Source organism: Equus przewalskii, chromosome 10 (assembly GCF_037783145.1).
Source record: "Equus przewalskii isolate Varuska chromosome 10, EquPr2, whole genome shotgun sequence".
Taxonomy (NCBI): Eukaryota; Metazoa; Chordata; class Mammalia; order Perissodactyla; family Equidae; genus Equus; species Equus przewalskii.
Window position 1 is genome coordinate 21,595,590 of NC_091840.1, and position 27,651 is coordinate 21,623,240.

General features: G+C 42.3%; 3 protein-coding genes across 3 annotated transcripts; all 3 read left to right on the forward strand.

Annotated features, from left to right (window-relative positions):
• The first annotated feature begins 7,768 nt into the window (after positions 1 to 7,768).
• LOC139074044 (keratin-associated protein 4-11-like) lies at positions 7,769 to 10,285 on the forward strand. The gene has a single exon (XM_070561999.1). It carries the CDS (start codon positions 9,158 to 9,160, stop codon positions 9,863 to 9,865), a length of 708 nt encoding a protein of 235 aa, XP_070418100.1. The 5' UTR covers positions 7,769 to 9,157; the 3' UTR covers positions 9,866 to 10,285.
• Positions 10,286 to 13,810: 3,525 nt separating this feature from the next.
• Positions 13,811 to 15,102, forward strand: LOC103564084 (keratin-associated protein 4-11-like). The gene has a single exon (XM_070561998.1). It carries the CDS (start codon positions 13,879 to 13,881, stop codon positions 14,629 to 14,631), a length of 753 nt encoding a protein of 250 aa, XP_070418099.1. The 5' UTR covers positions 13,811 to 13,878; the 3' UTR covers positions 14,632 to 15,102.
• A 5,335-nt stretch (positions 15,103 to 20,437) lies between these two features.
• On the forward strand, positions 20,438 to 26,750 carry LOC103564082 (keratin-associated protein 2-1). The gene has a single exon (XM_008539633.2). It carries the CDS (start codon positions 26,023 to 26,025, stop codon positions 26,407 to 26,409), a length of 387 nt encoding a protein of 128 aa, XP_008537855.1. The 5' UTR covers positions 20,438 to 26,022; the 3' UTR covers positions 26,410 to 26,750.
• Positions 26,751 to 27,651: the final 901 nt, after the last annotated feature.

Below are 27,651 nucleotides of genomic sequence, written 5' to 3' on the forward strand. Positions count from 1 at the left end.
CCAGGCGGCAGACAAAACTCTCTGTCTGCCAGTAGCAGAGGGGCCACGCTGAGCACTCAGGGCTCCCGGCAGAGGCCCGGAGAGAAGCCCAGAGGGCGGGGCGACCCCCAGCTGCCATTGCCCGCCCCGGGGGACTAGGGATTGCCGGAGATCTCGGAGAGGACCGGGGCGGGGGAACTTTCAAAGGCGCATCCGGCGACCCGGAGGGGAAGCGCCGGAGCTCCGCCAGGCAGCAGACAAAACTCTCTGTCTGCCAGTAGCAGAGGGGCCACGCTGAGCACTCAGGGCTCCCGGCAGAGGCCCGGAGAGAAGCCCAGAGGGCGGGGCGACCCCCAGCTGCCGTTGCCCGCCCCGGGGGACTAGGGATTGCCGGAGATCTCGGAGAGGACCGGGGCGGGGGAACTTTCAAAGGCGCATCCGGCGACCCGGTGGGGAAGCGCCGGAGCTCCGCCAGGCAGCAGACAAAACTCTCTGTCTGCCAGTAGCAGAGGGGCCACGCTGAGCACTCAGGGCTCCCGGCAGAGGCCCGGAGAGAAGCCCAGAGGGCGGGGCGACCCCCAGCTGCCATTGCCCGCCCCGGGGGACTAGGGATTGCCGGAGATCTCGGAGAGGACCGGGGCGGGGGAACTTTCAAAGGCGCATCCGGCGACCCGGTGGGGAAGCGCCGGAGCTCCGCCAGGCAGCAGACAAAACTCTCTGTCTGCCAGTAGCAGAGGGGCCACGCTGAGCACTCAGGGCTCCCGGCAGAGGCCCGGAGAGAAGCCCAGAGGGCGGGGCGACCCCCAGCTGCCATTGCCCGCCCCGGGGGACTAGGGATTGCCGGAGATCTCGGAGAGGACCGGGGCGGGGGAACTTTCAAAGGCGCATCCGGCGACCCGGTGGGGAAGCGCCGGAGCTCCGCCAGGCAGCAGTCAAAACTCTCTGTCTGCCGGTAGCAGAGGGGCCACGCTGAGCATTCAGAGCTCCCGGCAGAGGCCCGGAGAGAAGCCCAGAGGACGGGGCGACCCCCAGCTGCCGTTGCCCACCTGGTGAGGCTAGGGATTGCCGGAGATCTCGGAGAGGACTGGGGCTGGAGAGAGTTCCAGAGACCCAGCTTAGTAGCCTAGGGGGAAACCCTACAGGCTCACAGAAGCCTTAGGGAAAGCCTCTGCACAGCACCAGTAGAAGGCACCCAGCCGCCAGCCACAAGGCTGGAAGACCCCAGGGCAAAAGCAGCATAGCTAGGTGTACTAACCACAGACTGTAGAAGATGCCAATAGCTCTCCTGCGACCCATAGAGGACAAGTGAGATTTGGTGGGTGCCGACAGCAACGGAGCGACAAATATAAGTGATCCCACCCCTGGCCGCTGGAAAAGCCCATAACACCGTTGCAGACCCCAAGGAGAGAGCGCATCTAGGTGGGCAACAACAGTAGGCCCCTGCAGCCTGAAGCCCCCCGTGACGGCCCCCACGGCAGAGGAGGGAATCCAAAGGGCCACTGTGGCTACGAAGAGGGGCCCAGGCCCAGTTAGCAACTACGGACAGGGTTCCTGGTTGGTGAAGTATAAACAGCTGCTCCCCCCACCGCAGCAGCTGAAACAAGTGAAAGGAGCAACTAAACTCTATCTCCATGCGGAGGCACAAATCAACATCATCAAGCAATATGAAAAAATACATTAAATCTCCAGAACAGAAAGAAAGTAACAAATACACAGAAAACAATCCCAAAGAAAATGAGATATATAACCTAAATGATGATGACTTCAAAACAGCCATCATTAAAATACTCACTGAGTTAAGAGAGAATTCTGACCGACAACTCAACGAGTTCAGGAGCTATGTCACAAAAGAGTTTGATACGATAAAGAAGAACCAAACAGAAATATTGGAAATGAAGAACACAATAGAGGAGATTAAGAAAAATCTAGATGCTCTGAACAGTAGGGCCGATAATATGGAGGAAAGAATTAGCAATTTGGAAGATGGCAATATAGAATTGTTGCAGGCAGAGGAGGAGAGAGAAGCAAGACTTAAAAGAAATGAAGAAACTCTCCGAGAATTATCAGACACAATTAGGAGATGCAACGTAAGGATTATAGGTATACCAGAGGGAGAAGAGAAGGAGAAAGGGGCAGAAAACCTATTCAAAGAAATAATGGCTGAGAACTTCCCAAATCTGGTGAGGGAGATGGATCTTCAGGTGACAGAAGCCAATAGATCTCCAAACTTTATCAATGCAAGAAGACCAACTCCACGGCATATAGTAGTGAAGCTAGCAAAAGTCAACGACAAGGAGAAAATATTAAGGACAGCCAGGCAAAAGAAACTAACCTACAAAGGAACCCCCATCAGGCTATCAGCAGATTTCTCAGCAGAAACTTTACAGGCTAGAAGAGAGTGGAATGATATATTCAAAAATCTGAAGGACAAAAACCTACAGCCGAGAATTCTCTACCCAGCGAAAATATCCTTCAAATACGATGGAGAAATAAAAACTTTCCCAGATAAACAAAAATTAAGGGAGTTCATTGCCACAAAACCTCCTCTTCAGGAAATCCTCAGGAAAACCCTCATTCCTGAAAAATCCAAAAAAGGAAAGGGGCTACAAAACCAAGAGCAGAGGAGATAAGTAGAAGGACAACAACAGAGAGTAGCAGCTCTACATCAGAACAGATTAAACCATGGGACGAGAAACAAAGGAAACTGAAGAAAACCGGAAAACAAGACACAAAATGGTAGTGGTAGGCCCCCACGTCTCAATAATCACTCTAAATGTAAACGGATTGAACTCCCCAATCAAAAGACACAGAGTGGCAGGATGGATCAAAGAACAAGATCCAACAATATGCTGCCTCCAGGAAACACACCTCAGCCCCAAAGACAAACACAGACTCAGAGTGAAGGGATGGAGAACAATACTGCAAGCTAATAATGAACAAAAGAAAGCAGGTGTCGCTATACTAATATCAGACAAGGTAGATTTCAAAGCAAAACAGATAAAGAAAGACAAAGAGGGACAGTATATAATGATAAAAGGGACTCTCCACCAAGAAGACATAACACTTATAAATATATACGCACCCAACACAGGAGCACCAAAATTCGTAAAGCAACTCTTAATAGAACTAAAAGAAGACATCAACAACAATACAATAATAGTAGGGGACCTCAACACACCATTAACACCAATGGACAGAACATCCAGACAGAAAATCAACAAGGAAATAATAGAATTAAATGAAAAATTAGACCAGATGGACTTAATAGATATATATAGAACACTTCATCCAAAAACAGCAGGTTACACATTCTTCTCAAGTGCACATGGAACATTCTCAAGGATTGACCATATTTTGGGAACCAAAGCAAACATCAATAAATACAAGAGAGTTGAAATAATATCAAGCATCTTTTCTGATCATAACGCTATTAAACTAGAAATCAACTACAAGAAAAAAGCAGAGAAAGGTGCAAAAATGTGGAGACTAAACAACACGCTTCTCAACAAACAATGGATCATTGAAGAAATTAAAGAAGAAATCAAATATTATCTGGAGACAAATGAAAATGAGAACACGACATACCAAATCATTTGGGATGCAGCAAAAGCAGTCCTAAGAGGGAAATTCATCGCAATACAGGCTCACCTCACTAAACAAGAAAAAGCTCACGTAAGCAACCTCAAACGACACCTAACAGAACTAGAAAAAGAAGAACAAACAAGGCCCAGAGTCAGTAGAAGGAGGGAAATAATAAAAATAAGAGCAGAAATAAACGATATTGAAACAAAAAAGACAATAGAAAGGATCAATGAAACAAAGAGTTGGTTCTTCGAAAGAATTAACAAAATTGACAAACCCCTAGCCAGACTCACCAAGAAAAGAAGAGAGAAATCGCAAATTAATAAAATCAGGAATGACAGAGGAGAAATCACAACAGATACCAATGAAATACAAGAGATCATAAGAGAATACTATGAAAAACTATATGCCAACAAATTGAACAACCTGGAAGAAATGGACAAATTCCTAGACTCCTACAATCTCCCCAAACTGAATCAGGAAGAAATGGAGAATCTGAATAGACCAATCACAAGTAAGGAAATAGAAACGGTAATCAAAAACCTCCCCAAAAATAAGAGTCCAGGACCAGACGGCTTCTCTGGAGAATTCTACCAAACATTCAAAGAAGACTTAATACCTATTCTCCTCAAACTGTTCCAGAAAATTGAGAAAGATGGAGAACTCCCTAACACATTCTATGAAGCCAACATCACTCTGATCCCCAAACCTGACAAGGACAACACAAAGAAGGAGAACTACAGGCCGATATCACTGATGAACATAGATGCAAAAATCCTCAACAAAATTTTGGCTAACCGATTACAGCAATACATCAAAAAGATTATACACCATGATCAAGTGGGATTTATACCAGGGACACAGGGATGGTTCAACATCCGCAAGTCAATCAACGTGATACACTACATCAACAAAATGAAAACCAAAAACCACATGATCATCTCAATAGATGCAGAGAAAGCATTCGACAAGATCCAACACCCATTTATGATAAAAACCCTCAGTAAAATGGGTATAGAAGGAAAGTACCTCAACATAATAAAGGCCATATATGATAGACCCACAGCCAACATCATACTCAATGGACAAAAGCTGAAAGCCATCCCTCTGAGGACAGGAACAAGACAAGGGTGCCCACTTTCACCACTCCTATTCAACATAGTTCTGGAGGTGCTGGCCAGAGCAATTCGGCAGGAAAAAGAAATAAAAGGAATCCAAATAGGTAACGAAGAAGTAAAACTCTCGTTGTTTGCAGACGACATGATCTTATACATAGAAAACCCCAAAGAATCCACAGAAAAACTATTAGAAATAATCAACAACTACAGCAAAGTAGCAGGGTATAAAATTAACGTGCATAAATCAGTAGCATTTCTATACACTAACAATAAACTAACAGAAAAAGAACTCAAGAACTCTATCCCATTCACAATCGCAACGAAAAGAATAAAATACCTTGGGATAAACTTAACCAAGGAAGTGAAGGATCTATACAATGAAAACTACAAGACTTTCTTGAAAGAAATAGGCGATGACATAAAGAGATGGAAAAACATTCCTTGCACATGGATTGGAAGAATAAACATAGTTAAAATGTCCATACTACCTAAAGCAATATACAGGTTCAATGCTATCCCAATCAGAATCCCAAGAACATTCTTCACAGAAATTGAACAAACAATCCTAAAATTCATATGGGGCAACAAAAGACCGCGAATTGCTAAAGCAATCCTGAGCAAGAAAAACAAAGCTGGCGGAATCACAATCCCCGATTTCAAAACATACTACAAAGCTACAGTGATCAAAACAGCATGGTACTGGTACAAAAACAGGTCCACAGATCAATGGAACAGAATTGAAAGCCCAGAGATAAAACCACACATCTATGGACAGCTAATCTTTGACAAAGGAGCAGAGGGCCTACAATGGAGAAAAGAAAGTCTCTTCAACAAATGGTGCTGGGAAAACTGGACAGCCACATGCAAAAGATTGAAAATTGACCATTCTTTTTCACCACACACCAAAATAAACTCAAAATGGATCAAAGACCTAAAGATTAGGCCTGAGACAATAAGTCTTTTGGAAGAGAATATAGGCAGTACACTCTTTGACATCAGTTTCAAAAGAATCTTTTCGGACACTGTAACTCCTCAGTTGAGGGAAACAATAGAAAGAATAAACAAATGGGACTTCATCAGACTAAAGAGCTTCTTCAAGGCAAGGGAAAACAGGATTGAAACAAAAAAACAGCTCACTAATTGGGAAAAAATATTTACAAGCCACTTATCCGACAAAGGGTTAATCTCCATAATATACAAAGAACTCACACTGCTTAACAACAAAAAAACAAACAACCCGATCAAAAAATGGGCAGAGGACATGAACAGACATTTCTCAAAAGAAGATATGAATATGGCCAATAGACACATGAAAAGATGTTCATCATCGCTAATCATCAGGGAAATGCAAATCAAAACTACACTAAGATATCACCTTACCCCCGTTAGATTGGCAAAAACATCCAAAACCAAGAACGACAAATGTTGGAGAGGTTGTGGAGAAAGAGGAACCCTCATACACTGTTGGTGGGAATGCAAACTGGTACAGCCACTATGGAAAACAGTATGGAGATTTCTCAAAAAGTTAAAAATAGAAATACCCTATGACCCAGCCATCCCATTACTGGGTATCTATCCTAAGAACCTGATATCAGATATCTCAAGAGTCCGTTGCACCCCTATGTTCATCGCAGCATTATTTACAATAGCCAAGACGTGGAACCAGCCTACATGCCCAGAAACTGATGATTGGATAAAGAAGATGTGGTATATATACACAATGGAATACTACTCAGCCATAAAAAAAGACGAAATTGGCCCATTCACAACAATGTGGATGGACCTCGAGGGCATTATGTTAAGCGAAATAAGTCAGTCAGAGAAAGACGAACTCTATATGACTCCACTCATAGGTGGAAATTAGCATATTGATAAGGAGATCTGATCGGTGGTTACCAGGGAAAAGGGGGGGTGGGGGGAGGGTACGGAGGGGGAAGTGGTGTACCCACAACATGACTAACAAAAATGTACAACTGAAATCTCACAAGGTTGTAATCTATCATAACATTAATAAAAAAAAAAAAATAATAAAATAAAAAAAAAAAAAATCTTTAAAAATAAATAAATAAATAAATAATTTCAGTTCAATTCTTATGCGTGAGATTGGATATTTTCATACGGTGAAGAAAGATTTGCATTTTATTTTTCTGTCATACTTTTGGCCATTTTTCTAGTCTAATTTTAGAAGTGCTTTATGTATTAAGGCGATTAACCCTATAACGTTGGTATATATTTCAAGCATTTTTATTCATTTAGTCATTTGTCTTTTTACACTGTTTATGGTGTTTTTTTCTATGCATTTTTAAATTAGAAATGATTGTGTTCTCACTGTCAGAATTTAATTGCAAAATGTGTGTGTATACAATTGAAAAAATACTAAATTATGAGTCATCTTCAATGCTGAAGTCTCCTGATACCTCAGTTGCCTATTGTGTAAGTGGTCCTGGTTGACTCTCCTTGAAATGTCTATTGCATCAATATCTTCCTTTTCGCACACATTGTCACCACCTAGACAGGCGTTCATCTCTCACCCTTAGACTGCAACCACCACGTAAACTTTCTTCCCGCTTCCTGTCACTCCACATACCCCCAGCCAAATAATATTTTAAAAGCCTAGATATGTGCTCACACTTTTCTCTCAACTGTGTGATGATACGATATCTGCTTTCTCTGAACAACCTTACATTCTTCTCTTTCTATCAGTGGAGTATGTTTTTCTCTACTCTCCTAAACATATCATCCAGACAAGTCATTTACTCCATCAAAAGCCAAAAATATACTCCCATCCATTCTCCATTGTCTGAATGCTCTCTCCTGTCTTCTCCATCCATCTAGATTATCTACAGTGTGTTAAAGGGTGAGTAAATGCCCCATGTTTTCAATAAATCCCACGTTCACTCAACTAACATTCATTTAGGGCAATTTCTAGGCACCATATTTATAACTGTGAATAAGACAGTCTCTGACCTCATGGGATAAACAGAAGGATGGGCAATAGAGATATAAACCAATTATGATAAAGTGTGATACCCTAGATCACAGGCATGTCTTGGAACAAGAGGGAGGGAAGGGTTCGTTTTGAGTGTGGTAGATGTCAAGAAAGATACTAGAGATGAATTGGTATCTGGACTGGACATTTGAGTATGAGCAAGAGTTTGCGGAGTTGACAAGGGAGAAAATATATTCACACAAATGAAACACTGTGAGAAATGACATGGGCTTATTATTCTTCATCCCTTCTTTGAACATTCTAGGAGGGAACCACCTTCTCTACTGACTTCAGTGTGACTTCAATCTATCTGAGCCTCAATTACCTCACGTCTAAAGAATTCAGAAAAATTGTGTCTACCTTACAGAGTCCTATGAAGTGTAAACAAGATGCCAATTATAGAGGACTCAGAAAACTCCTGACACACAGTAAACACTCGAAAATAGTAACTATCAGCATTATCTCATATTTCATAAGAAGTGTTTGAATTTAAATACATAATTATTTTGTTTACTAATCGCACAATACTCTAAATAGTCGCCAAACTCCTATGTATGTGTTTTGTTTGTCTTATTCAAGTGCATATGGGACAGAGATTAAGGCTTAACCCTTGTATCTCATTTATATCAAGCAAAATATCTCAAACATATCTTGTTGAGAGACAATAGCCCAGAATATAAGAAAATATTCAACTATACATATTCCATTGGGTATGTTGACCTACCAAAATAAGATTAAAAATACCCCCTTATGATACCCCATCTCTGAAGAACACGTCAATAATAATCTTAAAAGGACTCATCATACCAATGCATCTTTACTATTTAAAAGTAGTGAATCATTGCATTGTAATTGTTTCAAATTGAATAGATTCAATAAGACAAAACACATAGGAACTTTGTTGGGATCCTTTATACCTCACTAACCATCTAGGAAAACCAAAGGAATCACAGTGTTCCTCATTGCACCCAAGTGACTGCCCTCCCTCCAAGATGGGTCTTTCATCCTATTTTCCTACCAGCATTTCCTATGACTTGCTCTTAACCTCTTTGACAGAAGAGGAGACTTAGTCATCATAAAGCCATTCTCAACATATTATCCTGGAGTGAAATGCACAAATGAAGAATTAACCCTTGTGAAATCCAATGAAACAATGTTATATGAAGGGTCTACTTTAAAGACACATCAGACAAGGGAAGAAATCTGGGAGCTGATTCACTTTGCTATAAACAAATCGGATAGCTCATAATACAACAGGAAAAGGAAATGGTGCCTTCTCTATTTATAGGCATATTTACCAGATAAACACAATTATTTAATTTACTAAAACTAACTGGTTTTCTATTAGGACAAACAACAATCAGAAGAGTCCTGCACATGGTCAAAGTAGCCCTCAGCAGGGTATAAAAGTGACAGAGGGCAAGAGCAGATCACATTCGAGAATCTCACTCTCCTGGAAACCCACTCAGAACCTCCACCTTCTGACACCATGGTCAGCTCCTGTTGTGGCTCCATCTGCTCTGAGAACAGCTGTGGCCAAGGCCTCTGCCAGGAGACCTGCTGCCGCCCCAGCTGTGATGTATCTAGCTGCTGCAGGCCCCAGTGCTGCATCTCCAGCTGCTCTCGCCCCAGCTGCAGTGTGTCCAGCTGCTGCAGGCCCCAGTGCTGCATCTCCAGCTGCTCTCGCCCCAGCTGCAGCGTGTCCAGCTGCTGCAGGCCACAGTGCTGCATCTCCAGCTGCTGCCGCCCCAGCTGCAGTGTGTCTAGCTGCTGCAGGCCCCAGTGCTGCATCTCCAGCTGCTGCCGCCCCAGCTGCAGTGTGTCTAGCTGCTGCAGGCCCCAGTGCTGCATCTCCAGCTGCTGCCGCCCCAGCTGCAGTGTCTCTAGCTGCAGCAGGCCCCAGTGCTGCATCTCCAGCTGCTCTCGCCCCAGCTGCAGCCAATCTGTGTGCTGCCAGCCCACTTGCTGCCGCCCCACCTGTAGTGTGTCTAGCTGCTGCAGGCCCCAGTGCTGCATCTCCAGCTGCTGCCAGCCTTCTTGCTCCAGTTCTAGCTGCTGCGACTCCAGCTGCTGCCGCCCCTCCTGCTGTCTGCGCACAGTCTGTGGCCGGGTCTCCTGCCACACCACTTGCTACCGCCCCACCTGTGTCATCTCCACCTGCCCCCGCCCTGTGTGCTGCCCCTCCTCTTGCTGCTGAACCTCTGCTTTGAACGCAGCCCTTCCTCACTGCCTCCCTCCCCACAGATGCAGACCCACCTTTTCAAAAATGTGCAGTGCTCAAGAGAATTGTTCTCTTGAGACCCATAAGCAAACCCCAGTCCTGTTAGTTCTGTGTCCACATTCTAACTTCTGTCCAAACTCCTTCCCTTCCAAATGAATTCATTACAATCTCCTGATGAATTAAATTCCCCCAACATTCCTCCCTTTGCCTTCAGGACATCCGTTCTTCGTACTCAAGGAATTTGAAGATTCTCTCCATCACTTGTGGGGCCACAGAGTTTAACCCCTGTGACATCGAACTCCACTGAAGTCTTTCTGTCTACTCCTTTGCAAAGACTTTCTTATATCTTGCTATTTCCATGTACCAAAATAAATCTCTTTCTATTGGCACTGAAAATTGAATGTGATTGTAACTGTCTTTTTAAATATTTTATATTTGGGTCCTGGGTAATTTTACTTTCCAACACCTGTCAGACAGACAGCACAAATCAGTCAACCTCCAGCAGAGGGCCAATGGCCTTGGTCACTGCCTAGTTTCCCCTAGAAAGTCATTTTAGTCTCAGACAACTCATCTGGTCATCTTATTGTCTGTAGAGAAAAACAGAGTAAAACGAATGTCATGGAGCATCCATGAATAACAGTAATAGGAAAAGTTTTGGAAAGACTGATCACAATTCACGATTTTTAAAAATTATCAGCTTTCAGTTTTTTTCACCCATGAAAGCAGCCAATAGATAGTTTAGCAAAGTCTGTGTCTTTTCTGCTCAGAAGGCACATGCAGTGAGTCCTTTCTCCACTACCTGGTGGTTCTGCTTTATTCTGACAGTCAGAGCTTCCAGAGGGGCTGCCTTCAGGGCAGAGCGGGGCATGTAAATGAATGAAGCAGGCCTGCTGAAAGGCCAGAGGTCCTGCTGAGTTTTTGCCCAAGAGACCTCTTTCCCGGGTCATGCTCAGCAGTCTGCAGAGATCTCCACTGAGACTGCATCCCAGCTTCCTTTCTCCATGTCCATTCCTGCTTCCTTCTCGTCCCTTCCACAGGTGTTAATCCCAAGAGCATCCCTCAACAAACTTCCTGCCTGCTAACCTCCATCAGCGTCTGCTTCCCGGGGACCCAAATGGTCCCCAGAACCAATCTGGCATTCACTATAGATAATTTGAGAGGGAGAATGATTGAATGACATGTCTGTTTAATCTTTTAGTGCATGATAAATAGGACTATAAACCTCACAGCAGAATACGTATGCAACTGAATCGACAGAAAAAATTGTGAATTTTATTAAATCACAATGATTCTTTTCTAAGGACTATTATATCACTTAAACACAAACACACACTTTTTACAAGTTAAAAGAACACAAAGCTTGTGATCAAAAATGACTTCCCCTTCATTAGGCTTTGCCAGTCCCATTCAAGACTCATTGTTACAAATGGAGGGACGTCCTTATTAAATGTGTTTATATCACATGCATGTACTTATTCACAAATCCAGCTTTGGCCAAACATTTCTTGTTCTGATGTTTATTCAAATAAGATTTTATGTCCTTCAGGAAATGTTAACACTTTTTCTTCCCTACAGGCCAACCGTACTGCTTGGCAGATTTATTTACACATTTCTTTATGTTTATTGTTGAGAATTGTGAGTACGTGTTTTCCATTACAATTTATAGATGAATATTGCTAGTGCATAATTTATTGTCTTTCTAAGTCTGCCTTGTGTCTGACCTCGCCGTTAGCACTAAGCCTCAGCTGACTCTCTGGGATTTTCCAGGCATACGGTCATGGCCACTGACCACCTCCAGCCTCAGACATGGCCCCAGCTTTGTTCCCCAGTTGCCCACAGTGGCAACCTCATCACGAACACAGGTTTTCTGGGTTTTTCTTCTTCTCCACTATTTTCCCCACTTTCTCCCTTGTATTTCCCGGGGTCACCTCCCAAGTAAACGGTCCGTGCTCACATCTTTGTCTCAGGGTCTTTGGGCAGAATTCAAACTAAGACAATAGATGTTCAGCAGATATTTTTGGTTGGTTGACATCAAACTGGGAACAGTGGTTATTTCCAGCAACGAGAGCAAAACTGGGAAGTCAGGAGGTGAAGGAGAGCCAGTGTTACCATTTGGTGTTTATCCCCTTCCTATCCATTCTCTCTGTGAACAGACGCATGTGCGTTAAGCACAGTATCCATGGTTATCTGTAAACAACACGTCTCATCCTTTGGATCGAATCTACTCCCACAACTTCCACATAGGTTATTAATCAGGTGACATGTTACTTACCACATCAGTAAGTGTGATTTTCCTCAAATGAGACTATGATCTCTTTGTTTGGAATGTTTCTCCCTCTTTTCTGCATCAGTTAAAAGATATATATTTTTAAACGACCATGATATGCCCCCATGTCATCACAAAGACTTCATACGCTCAACAAACAGTTATCACTAGTGTCCTCCGTCTCACCCTTGTGCTGAGCAACATGGTAACAAAAATAATTGTCGTAGCTCATACCTTTAAGGTGTCTGCATTGGAACTGAGGGGAGGACAGAAGTAAATAACTGTGGGTGTGCTAAATTAGGAGCACAAGGCTGGGAAGAATTATATTTGAATCGAGTAGTTTGTCAGGAAGAATATCATTGAGGAAGAAGCATTTCAGCTGGGTCTTGACAGATGAATAGGAGTTTGAAGTGCCAACAAGAAAAAGAAACATTCCAGAAAGATGAAACAGCTTCAGCAAAGGCTTGCAAGCTTTCTTCTTTATCCTTTCCTCAACTACTCTAAGATTAAGGAATGCTTACTTTCAGTTTAATCTTGTAGAAGTTTTTCTTTCCTTTAACTTCTCTATGCTTCTTTTGCCTTTTCCACTAAAATAGTAATAAGGATACACACTACCGGATAGGGTTGGCTTAAAGATTAAAAACAATTATTTTCAGCATAATGCCTGGTTCACAGTGAACACTTCAGAAATGATAGATGTTAGTATGTCATCACCTTCATTGAGGGTGTGTGGAATTTATCCACAGAGTACATGTTTTGATTTTAGTTATTTAATTAAAGTAATTGTCATTATTTTAATCATTGCCAAACTCTGTTTCCTATGCACGTGTCTTATGCAAGTACCTACAGGGAAGACATGAGAGTGCATCTGTTATGGCCCCGTCGCAGCCGACGCATGGCTTAGATGCGTGGTAGTGAAGGATTAATCGCTCCAAAAATTGTTTATATGTAATGAATGCTTCTGTAATGAAACATCCACTGTGCAAGTCTGATAATCAAAAGATAAATCAAAGCTTCCCACTTTTAATGCCTATTCTGGAAGATGCATAGCAATAATGTATTTTTACTATTTGAAAGCATTGAGTCACCGCTAAGTGCTTCAGCTTGAGACAGCGGAATAAGACCTGGCACAGAGTGTGAGGCTCCCTTGGGGCCCGACATCTCCCTGACCATCCAAGATGCCACAGTCATCCCCATTATAGATGGAGCACCTTCCCCTCAAATGGGTCTTTCTTTCTAATTCCTTCCAGAATCTCACCTGACCAGCAGGTGCCCCTCATCATTGACGACAAAAGATACGTTAGCATTGTAAGCACCGTTCTCCATGGTTTTCAGGCAGTAGTGTACAGATAGGAAGAAATGTCATATTAAAAAATAAATGTCAGAGTCATGTGATGAGTGCTTTGTAAGAGACACTGCAACCACCAGGAACAAAGGTGACACCCGCTAAGGAAGAGAGGTGACAAATCTTTCAGTTGGAAACACGAGAGCACACCAGGAAAAAAAATGTGTTATTGCCTCCATTTGGGAGTATTTGACTAGAAACACACAATTATGTAATTAAATGATTAATTTTTCCAGTCAGGTAAACAATAACGAGGAAATAATGACGTGGAGATAGCAGCCCTTCAGCGGGGTATAAAGGGGGATGTGCGCCAAGGAGACTCCCAGACAAGAACCTCACTCTCCCGGAAACCAACCCACAACCTCCAACCTCGACACCATGGTCAGCTCCTGTTGTGGCTCCGTCTGCTCTGAGCACAGCTGTGGCCAAGGCCTCTGCCAGGAGACCTGCTGCCGCCCCAGCTGTGATGCGTCTAGCTGCTGCAGGCCCCAGTGCTGCATCTCCAGCTGCTCTCGCCCCAGCTGCAGCCAATCTGTATGCTGCCAGCCCACTTGCTGCCGCCCCAGCTGCAGCGTGTCCAGTTGCTGCAGGCCCCAGTGCTGCATCTCCAGCTGCTGCCGCCCAGGCTGCAGTGTGTCCAGCTGCTGCAGGCCCCAGTGCTGCATCTCCAGCTGCTGCCGCCCCAGCTGCAGTGTGTCCAGCTGCTGCCGCCCCAGCTGTGATGTGTCCAGCTGCTGCAGGCCCCAGTGCTGCATCTCCAGCTGCTGCCGCCCTTCTTGCAGTGGATCCAGTAGCTGTGGCTCTACCTGCTGCCGCCCCAGCTGCAGTGTGTCCAGCTGCTGCCGCCCCAGCTGTGATGTGTCCAGCTGCTGCAGGCCCCAGTGCTACATCTCCAGCTGCTGCCGCCCCAGCTGCAGTGTGTCCAACTGCTGCCAGCCCCAGTGCTGCATCTCCAGCTGCTGCCAGCCCTCTTGCTCCAGTTCTAGCTGCTGCGACTCCAGCTGCTGCCGCCCCTCCTGCTGTCTGCGCCCAGTCTGTGGCCGGGTCTCCTGCCACACCACTTGCTACCGCCCCACCTGTGTCATCTCCACCTGCCCCCGCCCTGTGTGCTGCCCCTCCTCTTGCTGCTGAGGCCCCTGCTCGGTGACCACCTTTTCTGTTTACCTCTGTCCTCACAGATGTAGACCCTTCTTTTGTGCTGACCATTAGGATACATGGAGTTTGGTTGATATTTAATGAGTTGGGCCTCATGTTTCCAACGAGCCCACCACCGACCCACTGACTCTCCAAGCACATTCTGGTTCATTTGAAACTCTCTCCCTTGCTATATTTCCCTTTCACTGTGGGCACCAAATATGAATTAATTTGCAATCCACCAGTTAAGAAATTATCCCAGTCCTCTAAATTTCTCATTCTTCCTTATCACACTGGGGTTCTAGATTATCCTTCCAACAAGGTGGACACTATTTGTAGCCCTTCTGTGGTACTGATTTGATACCATCAGACCTGGGGGTCCAGGTCCAGCCTGTATTTTCTCCTGGAGTGAATTTCTTACGTTTTGTTGCTTCTCTGCTTTCTAATAAACTTTTCTGCACATAAGGATTCATTGGCATCATTCCCTATTTTGATCTTTTAACTTCATAAGTAGGCAATTTTACATGAAGACACAAGAAAAACAACCTATGTTGAAACCACTTTGAAAATGAATGTTGTATCAAATATAGATAATTTAACATATTAGAACAAAAGTGGTGTGTGTGTGTGTATGTGTATGTCAACATGCATTTATGTGTCTTAATATCCTAAACTGGGACAGATTTAATGCACGTCTTTAGCTCTTAATTAAAACACGTTACAGGGCTGGCCCAGTGGTGCAGCAGTTAAGTTCGCACATTCTGCTTTTGCGGCCCGGGGTTCACAGGTTTGGATTCCAAGTGCGGACATGGCACCACTTGGCACACCATGCTGTGGTAGGCGTCCCACATGTAAAGTAGAGGAAGATAGGCACGGATGTCAGCTCAGGGCCAGTCTTCCTCAGCAAAAAGAGGAGGATTGGCAGTAGTTAGCTCAGGGCTAATCTTTCTCAAAAAAAAGAAACACATTACATCCTTGACACATTACTCTCCTCAATAGCATTGGCCCTATTTTGGAGAACAGGGTAAACCTAGATTTCTGAGTGCATGTCAATGAAAGAAGGAAAAGCTTCTGTAAAGAATTTAACATGTTCAATTCATTTCATCTAACAAACAATGTTTCAGAATTTATAATCACAAAGTGAGTTATATTTCCTGTCGAATTCTGCTGAGAAGAAATGCATATTTCATTCTATTTTTCTTCAACCACTTTATTGTGGAAGGATTGACATGAAAAAGGCAATATACACAGAACCATTACAATTTGATGAGTTATATTTCATTGCATTTTTGAGGAATTACTCCTCATCTGGATAGTGTGGAGAGTTCCTGAGGGGAGTCTCTCAGGGTCTTCCTCATAATTCAATCATCTCCTCACTTAACATCCTCACGTATATTGACGTTGGGAGGCTGGAATTCCAGAAATCGGTTTCTCCTTTTGAGGATTTTTTATTTTTATTTATTTACTTTTTCATTTTCTTTTCTTTTCTTTTCTTTCTTTATTTATTTTCCTGCTTTATCTCCCCAAATCCCCCCGGTACATAGTTGTATATCTTAGTGCAGATCCTTCTAGTTGTGGCATGTGGGACATTGCCTCAACGTGGCTTGGTGAGCAGTGTCATGTCTGTGCCCAGGATCGAACTGGTAAAAACCTGGGCTGCTGCAGGCCACAGGGCCAGCCCCTATTTATTTATGTTTTGAGGAAGATTAGCCCTGAGCTAACATCTGCTGCCAATCCTCCTCTTTTTGCTGAGGAAGACTGGCCCTGAGCTGACATCCCTGCCTATCTTCCTCTACTTTATATGTGGGACGCCTACCACAGCATGGCTTGCCAAGCAGTGCCACGTACGCACCCAGCATCCGAACCGGCGAACCCCGGGCTGCTGAATCTCGGAATGTGGGAACTTAATCACTGCGCCACCAGGCTGGCTCCTTGAGGATTTTTTAATTGGAATTAATTTGTAGTCTTGAGTGATGCTCAGCTGGGGTGCACATCAGAATTAGACTTTCCAAGAGTGGTGCCAGCATTTGCATTTGAAAATATGAACTTGAAAATACACTATCAGTGATTACGATGTGGCCCTGTGGTAGGAACCTCTGTTCTTGATCCTTTTTACTAACTATGAGATTAGTCAATTACCAGGCTATGAAATTGTCCTAAGTTACTCAGCTGATCAGGTTTAAGATTATCTGTTCAAGACATCACTAGTCTGCTTCATGCTTCTTCAAACGTCTTTAGAGAAATGTTGCCAAGATAATCATAGAGTTATGACACTGTCTTGTAATAGTATAATTCCCTTCTTACACAACTCATTTGGAGTCTGCTTAGCTGATTTGAATCAAGATGGAATATAGTAAGAGGAAACATCCTTTAAATTTGACAAACAAAAGCCAGGAGTATTGTAATGATCTTGTAAGTCCTGAAATCATGGGGGAAGTTGTAGACCATGATATTGTGGGTTTTACGTATCCAAAACTTTTTTGTTCAGATTGGAAGAGTGAAAGTTTATATTCTATTTTATCTGTGACACTGGCGCAGGTTAGTGTTATATGAGTTCATGCTTGAAGTCAGGCTTTGGGATCTCACTTTGAGAGTCCCCCTTCTATTGCATCCCCACCCCACCTCCATCAGTGAGTCTGCCCAATGTAGAAGAAAGGTTATAATAAGAAATTTAAAATTAATAATAACATATTTTTAAAATTTTAATAAAATTTATTATATAAATACAATAAAGGTAAAAGTTTGATAAAATAAATTATGTGAACATAATAAAGAGCTAATAAAATAGAAAAGTGTGGCAAAACTGATGAAAGAGAGAAAGAAGAGTGATTAAATGACTGACAAATAATATTATGCTTAAAAAGGGGAATAATCAGCTACCAAAAGAGTAGAGGTTTACAAAAAAATTAGAACATTATGTGTAAGTATATACTAATATGTTTGAAAATTATGATTAAATTAACTATTTCTAGAAAAATATAAATTAACAAAGCTCCATAAGATACACAAAACATAAATAAATCAAAAACTATTAAAGAAACTAAATCTATAATCCAAAATTTACTCGCCATATATATTGATATTAAGAATACCACCTATATTGATTTAGAAGTAAGTTTACTAAACATTAAATGAGGTTCTCTCCCATTCAAACTAGAATAGAAAAAAAGGAAAAGCTTCCCAACTCATTTTTATGAGGCTAGTCTCACCATAATATCAAAACCAGACAAGGACAGTGTGATAAAGGAAAATTATCAGCCTATAGTATTGGAGATCATAGATGCAAAAATCCAATAAATATTAGTAAGTGAAATTTAGCAATATATACAAGGAACAACGTATTAGAACCAGCTAGAGTTTGTCCTAGAAACTCAGAAATGCTTCAAAATTAGAAAATACTCAAATGAACTTTATGATGCTAGTATATTAAAGGAGAAAAACTATATGATCACAACAATAGCTGCAAAAAATAATTCAGCTGTATTAGAGTTCTCCAGAGAAGCAGAACCAACAGGAGATATAGACACAGACACACACACACACACACACACACACATAGAGAGAGAGAGAAAAAGGGTTATTATAAAGAATTGGCTCACACGATTATAGAGACTGAGAAGTCCCAAGATCTGCAATCAGCAAGCCGGAGACCCAGGAGAGTTAATGGTGTAAGTGCCAGTCCAAAAGCCAGCAGGCTTAAGACCCAAGAAGAGCTTATGTTTCAGCTGGAGTCTGAAGGCAGGAAAAGACTGACGTCAAAGCAGCTGGGCAGGAGGAGCTCCCTCCTACTCAGCCTTTTTGATCTATTCAGATCTTCAGTTGATTGGATGAGGTCTACCCACATTACAGAGGCCCGTCTGCTCTGCTCAGTCTAGGAGTCAGATGTTAATTTCATCCAGAAACAATCACAGACACATCTGGAATAAATTTCAACCACATGTCTAGGCACCCCATGGCCCTGTTAGTTTGACACATGAAATCAACCATCACAATAGTCATTCACTATTTTTAACACTCTAAGCACATTAGGACTAAAAGTGAACCATTTTATCCTGATAAATGCTATTTATCAAAACTTCACAGCAAACATAAGTGTTAGTAAACTTTAGATGTATTCTCATTAAAGTCAAGATAAGACTAGGATGACTAATATCACTTCCGTCATTCATTGTTGTGTTTAAAGTCCTAGCCAATGCAATCTGATAAGAATAAAAATGCTATAGAAAAAAACCAAAAGTGTTGATATTTGTAGACAATACTATTGTCAACATAGGAAATCCAGGAAAATCTACAAACTTGTGCTAAAAAGAGAGTTTAGAAGCATCACTGTACAGAATATCAACAAACAAAAAACCGAAAACATTCTTATAACCTGCAATAGTCAATTGAAAATTTCCAATTTAATAGAAAGGACAATCTCATTCATAATAGGTACAAATATTATAAACTGCTTCAAAATAAATCTAAGCAAATTGTGCAATATTTATAAAGAAAATTTCAAAGTGTTCTCAGAGAATCTGTATATAAATGAAGAATTAACATCATGTTTATTATTGGGAAGATCTAACATTGTAAATATGTGAATTCTTCTTAGTTGAATCAATAAATTCAGTGCCATTCTGATCAAAATTCCAGTTAGACTTTTTCTAACAGAATATGATAACCTGTTTCTAAAAAGCATATAGAAAAGAGAAGGTCCAAGATAAGCCAAATGGACGTTGAAAAAGGTAAGTAGAAGAGATTTTTCCTATCAGACATTGCAATCTATCATGAAGCTACGATATCTGAGGCAGAGAGATACTGGTGGAGTGATGCGCGAATAGATTGGTGGAATATGATAGACAGTCCTGGAACGGATTCAGACTTATATGGAATCTTAGAATTTATGAAAGAAGGCATTACAAACAGTGGAAAGATTGTAGAAAATTGAATAAATGGCATTGGGTGTGGCATTCACTATGGAAAAAAATCAGTTCCTTCTTGCCAAATTAAAAAAAAACCCAAATGGATCAAATATCTACATTAAATAAGAACTTTCAAAACTATTAAAAGAATATATAAGAGTAAAACTTTTTGACTTCAGTGTAGTAAGGGTATCTTAAGACACAAAAAACGGAAAATCACAAAGGAAAAATTGGTAAATTTGATTTCAATAAAATTAAAAATGTTTGTAATATGCTGTGATAAATTGGAAGGAGATTTTTGTGGCATATAAAACAGATGAATTAATATTATCCATAATATACAAACAATTCCTAAAATTCAGTAAGAAAAGACATAAAAAATGTAAATGGGCAAAGAATACAAAAGAAAATTTACAAAGGAGGAAACCAAAAGGGCCAAAAAGTTTATGAAAATGTGTTCAACCTCACCAGTAAATAGGATTCTAATTAAAACAATAATGAAATGAACTCACATATAGCAGGCCGGCAAATATTTAAGACTGATGAAACCAAATATTAGTGAAGCTGGGAAGAAAAAAGATATCTCATTTATGGCTGGTATGAGTGTCAGTTGGAATAACTGCTATCATGGGTTGAATTGTGTCTCCTCAAAATTCACATGCTGAAGTCCTCAGTACCTCAGAATGTGGCCTTATTTGTAGACACAGTCCTTATAGAGGTAATCAAGTTAAAATGAGGTCTTTAGCGTGGGCCCTAATTCAATATGACTGGTGTCCTTATAAAAAAGGAGAAGTTCGGAGACAGACATGCACACAGGAATCTGTCGCACAACTTCGCAGACTGAACAATCTGGTCTTGAGTTTCTTCTTCATTCCGGTATGTAGGGATTTTTATTTTCTTTCTTTCTTTTTTTTTTTTTGTCTTTATTTTTTTTTTTATTGAGTTATTGATAGGTTACAATCTTGTGAAATTTCAGTTGTACATTAATGTTTGTCAGTCATGTTGTAGGTGCACCACTTCACCCTTTGTGCCCACCCCCCACCCCACCTTTCCCCTGGCATCCACTAAACTGTTCTTAGTCCATAATTTTAAATTCCTCATATGAGTGGAGTCATACACAGATTATCCTTTTCTCGCTGGCTTTTTTCACTTAACATAATTCTCTCAAGGTCCATCCATGTTATTGCAAATGGAATGATTTTGCTCTGTTTTGCAGCTGAGTAGTATTCCATTGTATATATGTACCACAACTTCTTTATCCATTCGTCTGTTGCTGGACACTTAGGTTGCTTCCATGTCTTGGCTATTGTAAACAGTGCTGCAATAAACATTGGGGGGCATAGGACTTTTGGGATTGCTGACTTCAAGCTCTTTGGATAAATACCCAGTAGTGGGATGGCTGGATCATATGGTAGTTTTATTTTTAATTTTTTGAGGAATCTCCATACTGTTTTCCACAGTGGCTGCACCAGTTTGCATTCCCACCAGCAGTGTATGAGGGTTCCTTATAAAGGTAATTTTTGAGCTAAGTAAAGTCTTTTTTTGGACAGTAGTTTTAACTTTCATAGCATTCGGAAGCTTTAGACTGCCATGTACACAGTATTTCAGCATTTTTGAAGGTGATTCTATTTATGAGACTCCTCCTACCTGTCTCTGAAGTTCTGCCAGGTTGTAAGGTAAGGCCCCCTCAGCCAGTGGGGCTATTCTCTCAATATGTGCCAAAGTCAAGCGCCCTGTAGCATTATATAAGTCTGCAAGCTGGTATAGGATATCAATTTCTAGTGGGGTGACTTGGCCATAGCGTATGGCACTCTGGGCGAATTCCTCCTTGGTGACTTCAACATCTTTCCTTGTGCCAGCTAGAGTGCTATATATCTTACGAACAAGCTCCATGTTATTCAGTAAGGAGTTAAAGGCATTGATTTAGGACAAGCTAACCTGGTGTGAGATGCTTCCTCCAGCTGCTGAAACTAAGTTCTCCTCCACGAAGGGAGTAAGCATGTGAGACCGAATGGTAACCATGATGTCACTGAAATCCAGACCAGAAATCAGGCCACTTTTGCTTTTGTCTTTCAGTGCAAAGGCTTGTCTTGCATGTTCCAATTGTAGCTCCTGGAGAAACTGTGTGAACTCTGTGTAGTTAAGATGCTTCTTCCGATTATGCCCAAAATGTAGTCGGATAAATTCACAGTCCCAGTTAAAAGGGATATGATGATGAATAATAGTCTGTCCAAAAATTTCTTTGACATTTTCAAATGTCACCTCTCCATTTCCACTCTTGTCAAACAATTGGAAAGCCACTATGAACATGGAATCCGGAGCACATAAAACAGATTCAAATGCCAAAAACTCTTGATAGGAGATCAACCCATCCTTGGTTTGATCGGCTACTCCTGCTAAGAGCTGCACAATCTTCGGATTGCTATTTGGATCATTATACAGTCCAAGATAGCGCTGGACAAAATCTTCCGGGGTCATGTAATGTTCTCCATCAACCTCAGTACTGGCATACTGCAGGAATATGTTTCTTAACTCTTGAGGATCACCTCGCTTGGTTGTCTTGACCGCCATGCTGTGCTCGGAAGCCGGGGACGAGCAAGTGAGCGAGCAGGGCTTATTTTCTTTCTTTTAACCTCAGAAATTTATTACTTTAAAAATTGTATCTAGAATCCATGTATATATAGAGAGAGAGTCAAGGGGGATTACATGTTAACTTAGAATCTGTATTGCTAAAGTCTCTCAATTAATTTTTCCCAAGAGAAAATTTCACCTGTCAGTCATTGGAATAATCTGTACTGTTTTTTTTTTTTTTGAGGAGGAGGATTAGCCCTGAGCTAACATCTGCTGCCAATCCTCCTCTTTTTGCCGATGAAGACTGGCCCTGAGCTAACATCCTTGCCCCCATCTTCCTCTACTGTATATGTGGGACGCCTGCCACAGCATGGCTTGACAAGTGGTGCCATGTCCACACTTGGGAACCAAAGTGGGGAACCCTGGGCCGTCAAAGCGGAACGTGTGCACTTAACTGCTGCGTCATCAGGCCGGCCCCTAATCTTTACTTATAGTAGGTAATGGAATACAATTTCTAAAGAAATATTTGATTAAATCAATAGCCACTTTCATAAAATCAGTGCTATTCTCAGGAGATTATTTTTTTCTTTTGAACAGCAAATCAATATAAACTAATAGGAGGTCAACATGAATTTCTCATAGAGAAATCAAGCAGTCCCTATATAATCAATGACATTTTTTGGTTGACCAGGATGAGAAGGAGGAAGAGGAGTAAAAGGTAAAAGTCACCCACATGAATGAACCCAGTAGACATGATCGAATTTGACTTCTAAAAGTCTTTGTCCAAGCTTCACAACAAAGATTATTAAAATAATTGATTCACTGCTCTGATAGATTAGATCATTCTTCATTAATACTGACTCTCCCCGCCGCCCAGCCCTCTGGGAGAAGTACCCTCTCCCTCTCTTCCACTCTGTGACTTAGACTTCGCCATGTGACTTGCTCTGGACAATGGCATGTTAGAGGACACGACCCAAGCAAAGATTTGAAATGTGTTCACGTGATTGGGATTGCTCCCGTGTGCTTGTGTCATCAGAAATAGAGTTGCCAGCTAAAATATATTTATTAAGTCGGAATTTCAGATCAACAACAAATAAATTTGTAATATAAGTATGCCCCGTGCATGCTCAGACATACTTATACTAAAGATTTATTTGCTGTTTCTCTGAAATTCAAATTTAGCTGAGAATCTGTACTTTTATTCGCTAAATCTGGCAACTCTAATTTGGAAGAAGTCCCAAACCAACCCCTAGCCAGAACCCAGGACCAGCCTTAATGAGTCAAGACCCAACTGACCTGCAGAAATGTGACCAAGAAATAAACACTTGTGATGGTATGCTCTAAGAGTTTGTGGTTGCTTGCTATACAGCAAGAGCTGACTAATTCAACCGTGGTGACAATGAGAAACCAGCTTAATACACCAAGCAGTAAGATTGCAGATAGTTTTCCATAAATAAAATAACAACAGGAGAACGCCCAAGTGTTTGTGCTGGGTTGGTTTTATTTTAATAAACTTCCTGGAGAACATAGGTTAATAAATCTCTAGGTTTATAGCTAAAATTAAGCTCTCAAGGATAATAAAAAGTGAAGCTATATATGTAAAATTGGAGGAAAATCCCAGCCGTTTTTGTAAGCATATTTGTTAAAGCACAAGTTTATGGGTGGGACATGCTTGAGTTGAATCCAAACTCTGCTGTTTAAGAGCTGTGTGACCTCAGGCAAACTCGTTACCCTCATATTCAGATTCCTCACCTACAAAGTGGAGAAAACAATCCCTACCTCAGTTGACTATGATGATGATTAATCAGAGAAGACAGGTAAAGTGGCTATTATAGTTCCTGGAACATACCAAATCCTCAATAAATGGTAACTTAAAGTTTTTGCATAGTAGGAGGAAGAAATGGCAGCTAATATCTAGCATCAACAAAAAAACCCCCAATACATCCAGAAGGAGCTATTATAAACTGTTTTTAGAGGACAAGGAGTGTGAGCTTCCAGTAAGAGCCTAGTTAGAAAAGAAAATAAGATTCCTTGTAAAACTATGATACCAGGCAGTAGTTCAAAGGACTGTTGAGGCCAAAAATGTCCACAGAACATTGGTCATAACTAAACAGTCTATTTGTAAACAAATCAGAAAGCATTATCTTTATACCAAATTATAATATAATTTTGCCTAGAATAAAGCATGTAATTCTAGCCATATTATCTCAGAGAATTATTTAGTCTGTACAGAAAAACATCAACTATTATTATGAAAGGAGACAAGAGGGAATCTTGGCATGAGGAATGAGGGAATGAATTTGTTATAATTCACATCTGTGATATCTTCCATGGTATCATCAATGCAAAAATGGAACTAACCCCCCATGACAACAGCAAAAAGCGCCCCCCTCCCCAAAGCCTGAGAGGGTAATTTTAGGACAAATGATGTACAAAAAATATTTGAGTGGTGGCTTACAAGCTCTTGTCCCTCCTTTTTTCGTGTAGTGCAGTGGGGTTCACTGGACAGGATTCTTTTTTTTTTTTCAAATTTAAAGGAAAATGTAGATCTACTTCATAAATAAGAAGTGAATTTATGGAACTCATCTTGAAAGGTAATGTATAGGGTGAAGGTACAAATAAATAATGAGAAAAGGATTTATACAAGCGAATATCTCACAGTGCCACGATGAGTTACCAAGCGAAACCAGACTACACCTTGAGACTGGCATCAGGGAAATGAGCGGGCCCCCATCTGGCCACCTTGGTTGATCCTCAAGGGGAAGCCTGTGCTCTGGTGCCCAGCCTGATGCAGCATGGAAGTCCGGAGGCCCTCTCAGATCACCTATCATTGGGGTAAAACAGTGCCCTAATTCTCTTCTCGATCACTTTGAATGATACTACTTACTTTAAGGCTTGAGACCTTCTCTGTCCTGTCTGAAGACTCTGGACTACTCGAGACTGATAAACATAAAACTCACAGAGGCCGCTACTGAGGAACGAAGACACCGGACCCCAGACCTCATTCTGTGGCCTCATTGTGTGACTGTGCTGAACACACCCGATCTCTCCTTAAAATGAGGGGACAGGCCTATATATCCCTGACGGTCCCTTCCTGGATCCCACACATGCAGTGACTAACCCCAAATAAATTACAAAGATAAAAACTGCAATGCATCCTTGATGAGGGCTTTACAATCAAGGCAGAAGTGGAGTTTGGCTTAGAAGGATGAGGAGGTCATTCCAGGCGAATGGAAAGACATCAACAACCAGCACAGGACAGCCCAGGCCCTTTTAGGGGAGAGTGACTAAACCAGGGTGGCCGGGCTCCAGGTGCCATGTGGTTCCTTCTCATATGAAAAACCACAAACCTGTCTTCCAGTGAGTCTTGGAAGGAGACATCTGGGAAGGTGGCTGTAGGTCTGCACTGGAGTGCTGCTGTTAACCTGTCACTGCCATGAGCAGGGGTGGAAACAGGGTGAGTCACCGTTTGGGGGTAATTATGAGAGTCTTTGAAGTCAAGGAACAAAATGCTAACTTCAGGGCCAAAGGGCAAAGTGATTAGATACTATTCTAATTTAGAAAACACATTCTTTTGTCTTTTATGAGTCATGAAAATTTCAAAGGGAAATTCATCAGAATCAAATCCAATGTTTACATTTGGTTAGAATAAACAATACGAGAAAATGATGAATATTTGTGGTGTGAGTGTGTGGATACATATGAGGTCAAGGATTACCAAAAACACCATTCGTCTACTATTAAATTCTCACTTAATTGGCCAGAAGATTAACAAGGAAGTGGCCATGTGTCCTGGGGGTCATCAGCACCAGGCCAGGGTATATAAAGGGCCCAGAGCAGGAGGAAGACATTCACACCTGAGAACACTCAACTCCTCTCACCAGCCCAACCCAGCCCAGACCCAGACACCACCATGACAGGCTCCTGCTGTGGCTCCACCTTCTCCTCCCTGAGCCTTGGGAGAGGCTGCTGCCAGCCCTGCTTCCGCCGCGACCCCTGCTGCTGCCGCCCCGTGTCCTGCCAGACCACCGTGTGCCGCCCCGTGACCTGCGTGCCCCGCTACACGCGCTCCATCTGCGAGCCCTGCCGCCGCCCCATCTGCTGTGACCCCTGCTCCCTGCAGGAGGGCTGCTGCCGCCCCATCAGCTGCTGCCCCACGTCCTGCACGGCCGTGGTCTGCCGGCCCTGCTGCTGGGCCTCCACCTGCTGCCAGCCCATCTCTGTGCAGTCCCCCTGCTGCCGGCCCCGCTTCTGCCAGCCGGCCCCCTGCCGCACTGTCTGCAGGACCTCCCGCTGCTGAAACCCCACCGTACCCGCAGAACGACATGCTGGAGCCTATCACCTATTCTGCATTTTAATCAAGTTGAAAGAAAAAAGATTTTTTTCATAAGGTGGCAGTAGTCATTTTTACATCTTGCATGTGGATATAGCATGATGCACAAGCAGATGTCTATCACCACCCCCACCAAATTCCCAGGTGTCTCCATCAGCAGAAGTCACCAAGGATGGTAAGTCCAACTTTAAAAGTCCCCAGAGGGGACTTCGCAAACCCATCCTGAAATCCGGACGCTACTCAAACCCTCCCCATCATCTTTAATAATGTGCTGCTCTTTTGTTTTCAATAAATTAATTTTCCTGCAACCCTCCTGCTATCTGACTCATTCATTAGTGCCTGTTTATTAGTGTACACAGATGAACAGACAATGAATAGGAAGAAAGGTGAAGGGGAAGAAGGTAGAAGAGATGGAGAGAATGAGGAAGACAGAAGAGAGAAAGGGAGAGGTGCTAGGAATCCTGGTGCGAGTCTTGGAAGACGATACAGGACTGCCAGCCTGGTGCTCAGACTGCTCACGTGGTAGGGAATCTGTGCACACCAGGTCCTCTGTGGCACGTTCTTTGCCCACATCTCCAGGTTCATGTCTCAACGCTCCCCAGTAAGTTTCACTTCAAGCAAAACTGAACTTCTCACAGTGTCTGCAATTCACATGCCATGCAGGTCCATATGTCTTTACTTTTGTCTTGTTCTTCCATTTATCTGGAATATCCTCTTAACTACCCCTTCCCTCCACCTTCTCCACCTACCTAACTCTGAGTCATTTCCAAGATTCTTGTCCTAACGCCTCCACCACACACACACACAGACACACAGGTAGTTTAGGTGCCCTTAACGTGTGCCAATAGCATCCTGTGCTTACATCCCTCCCCATAAGGCATTGTATTGAGATTATCTATTTCTCTGTCTCCAACGAGGGGACCACAGTTTATTTATCTTGGCTCCCAGTACTGAGCTCAGTGTCTGGTATATAGTTGGTACTTGATTTCTATGTGTTGAGTCAAACTAAACTGGAAAGGAATTGTCTTTATGACAAGAATTCCAAAAGGTAGATATTTACTTAAAGCAAAACTTTGCATCAGTATAACTTAACTTCTCTGACCCTCAGGTTTCCTCATCTGCAAAATGTGAAAATTAATACTTATCAATGTAGCTTGCTGGAAAAGTTAAGTGATTTTATGTATGTGAAGTGCCCGGCACAGAGTAAGC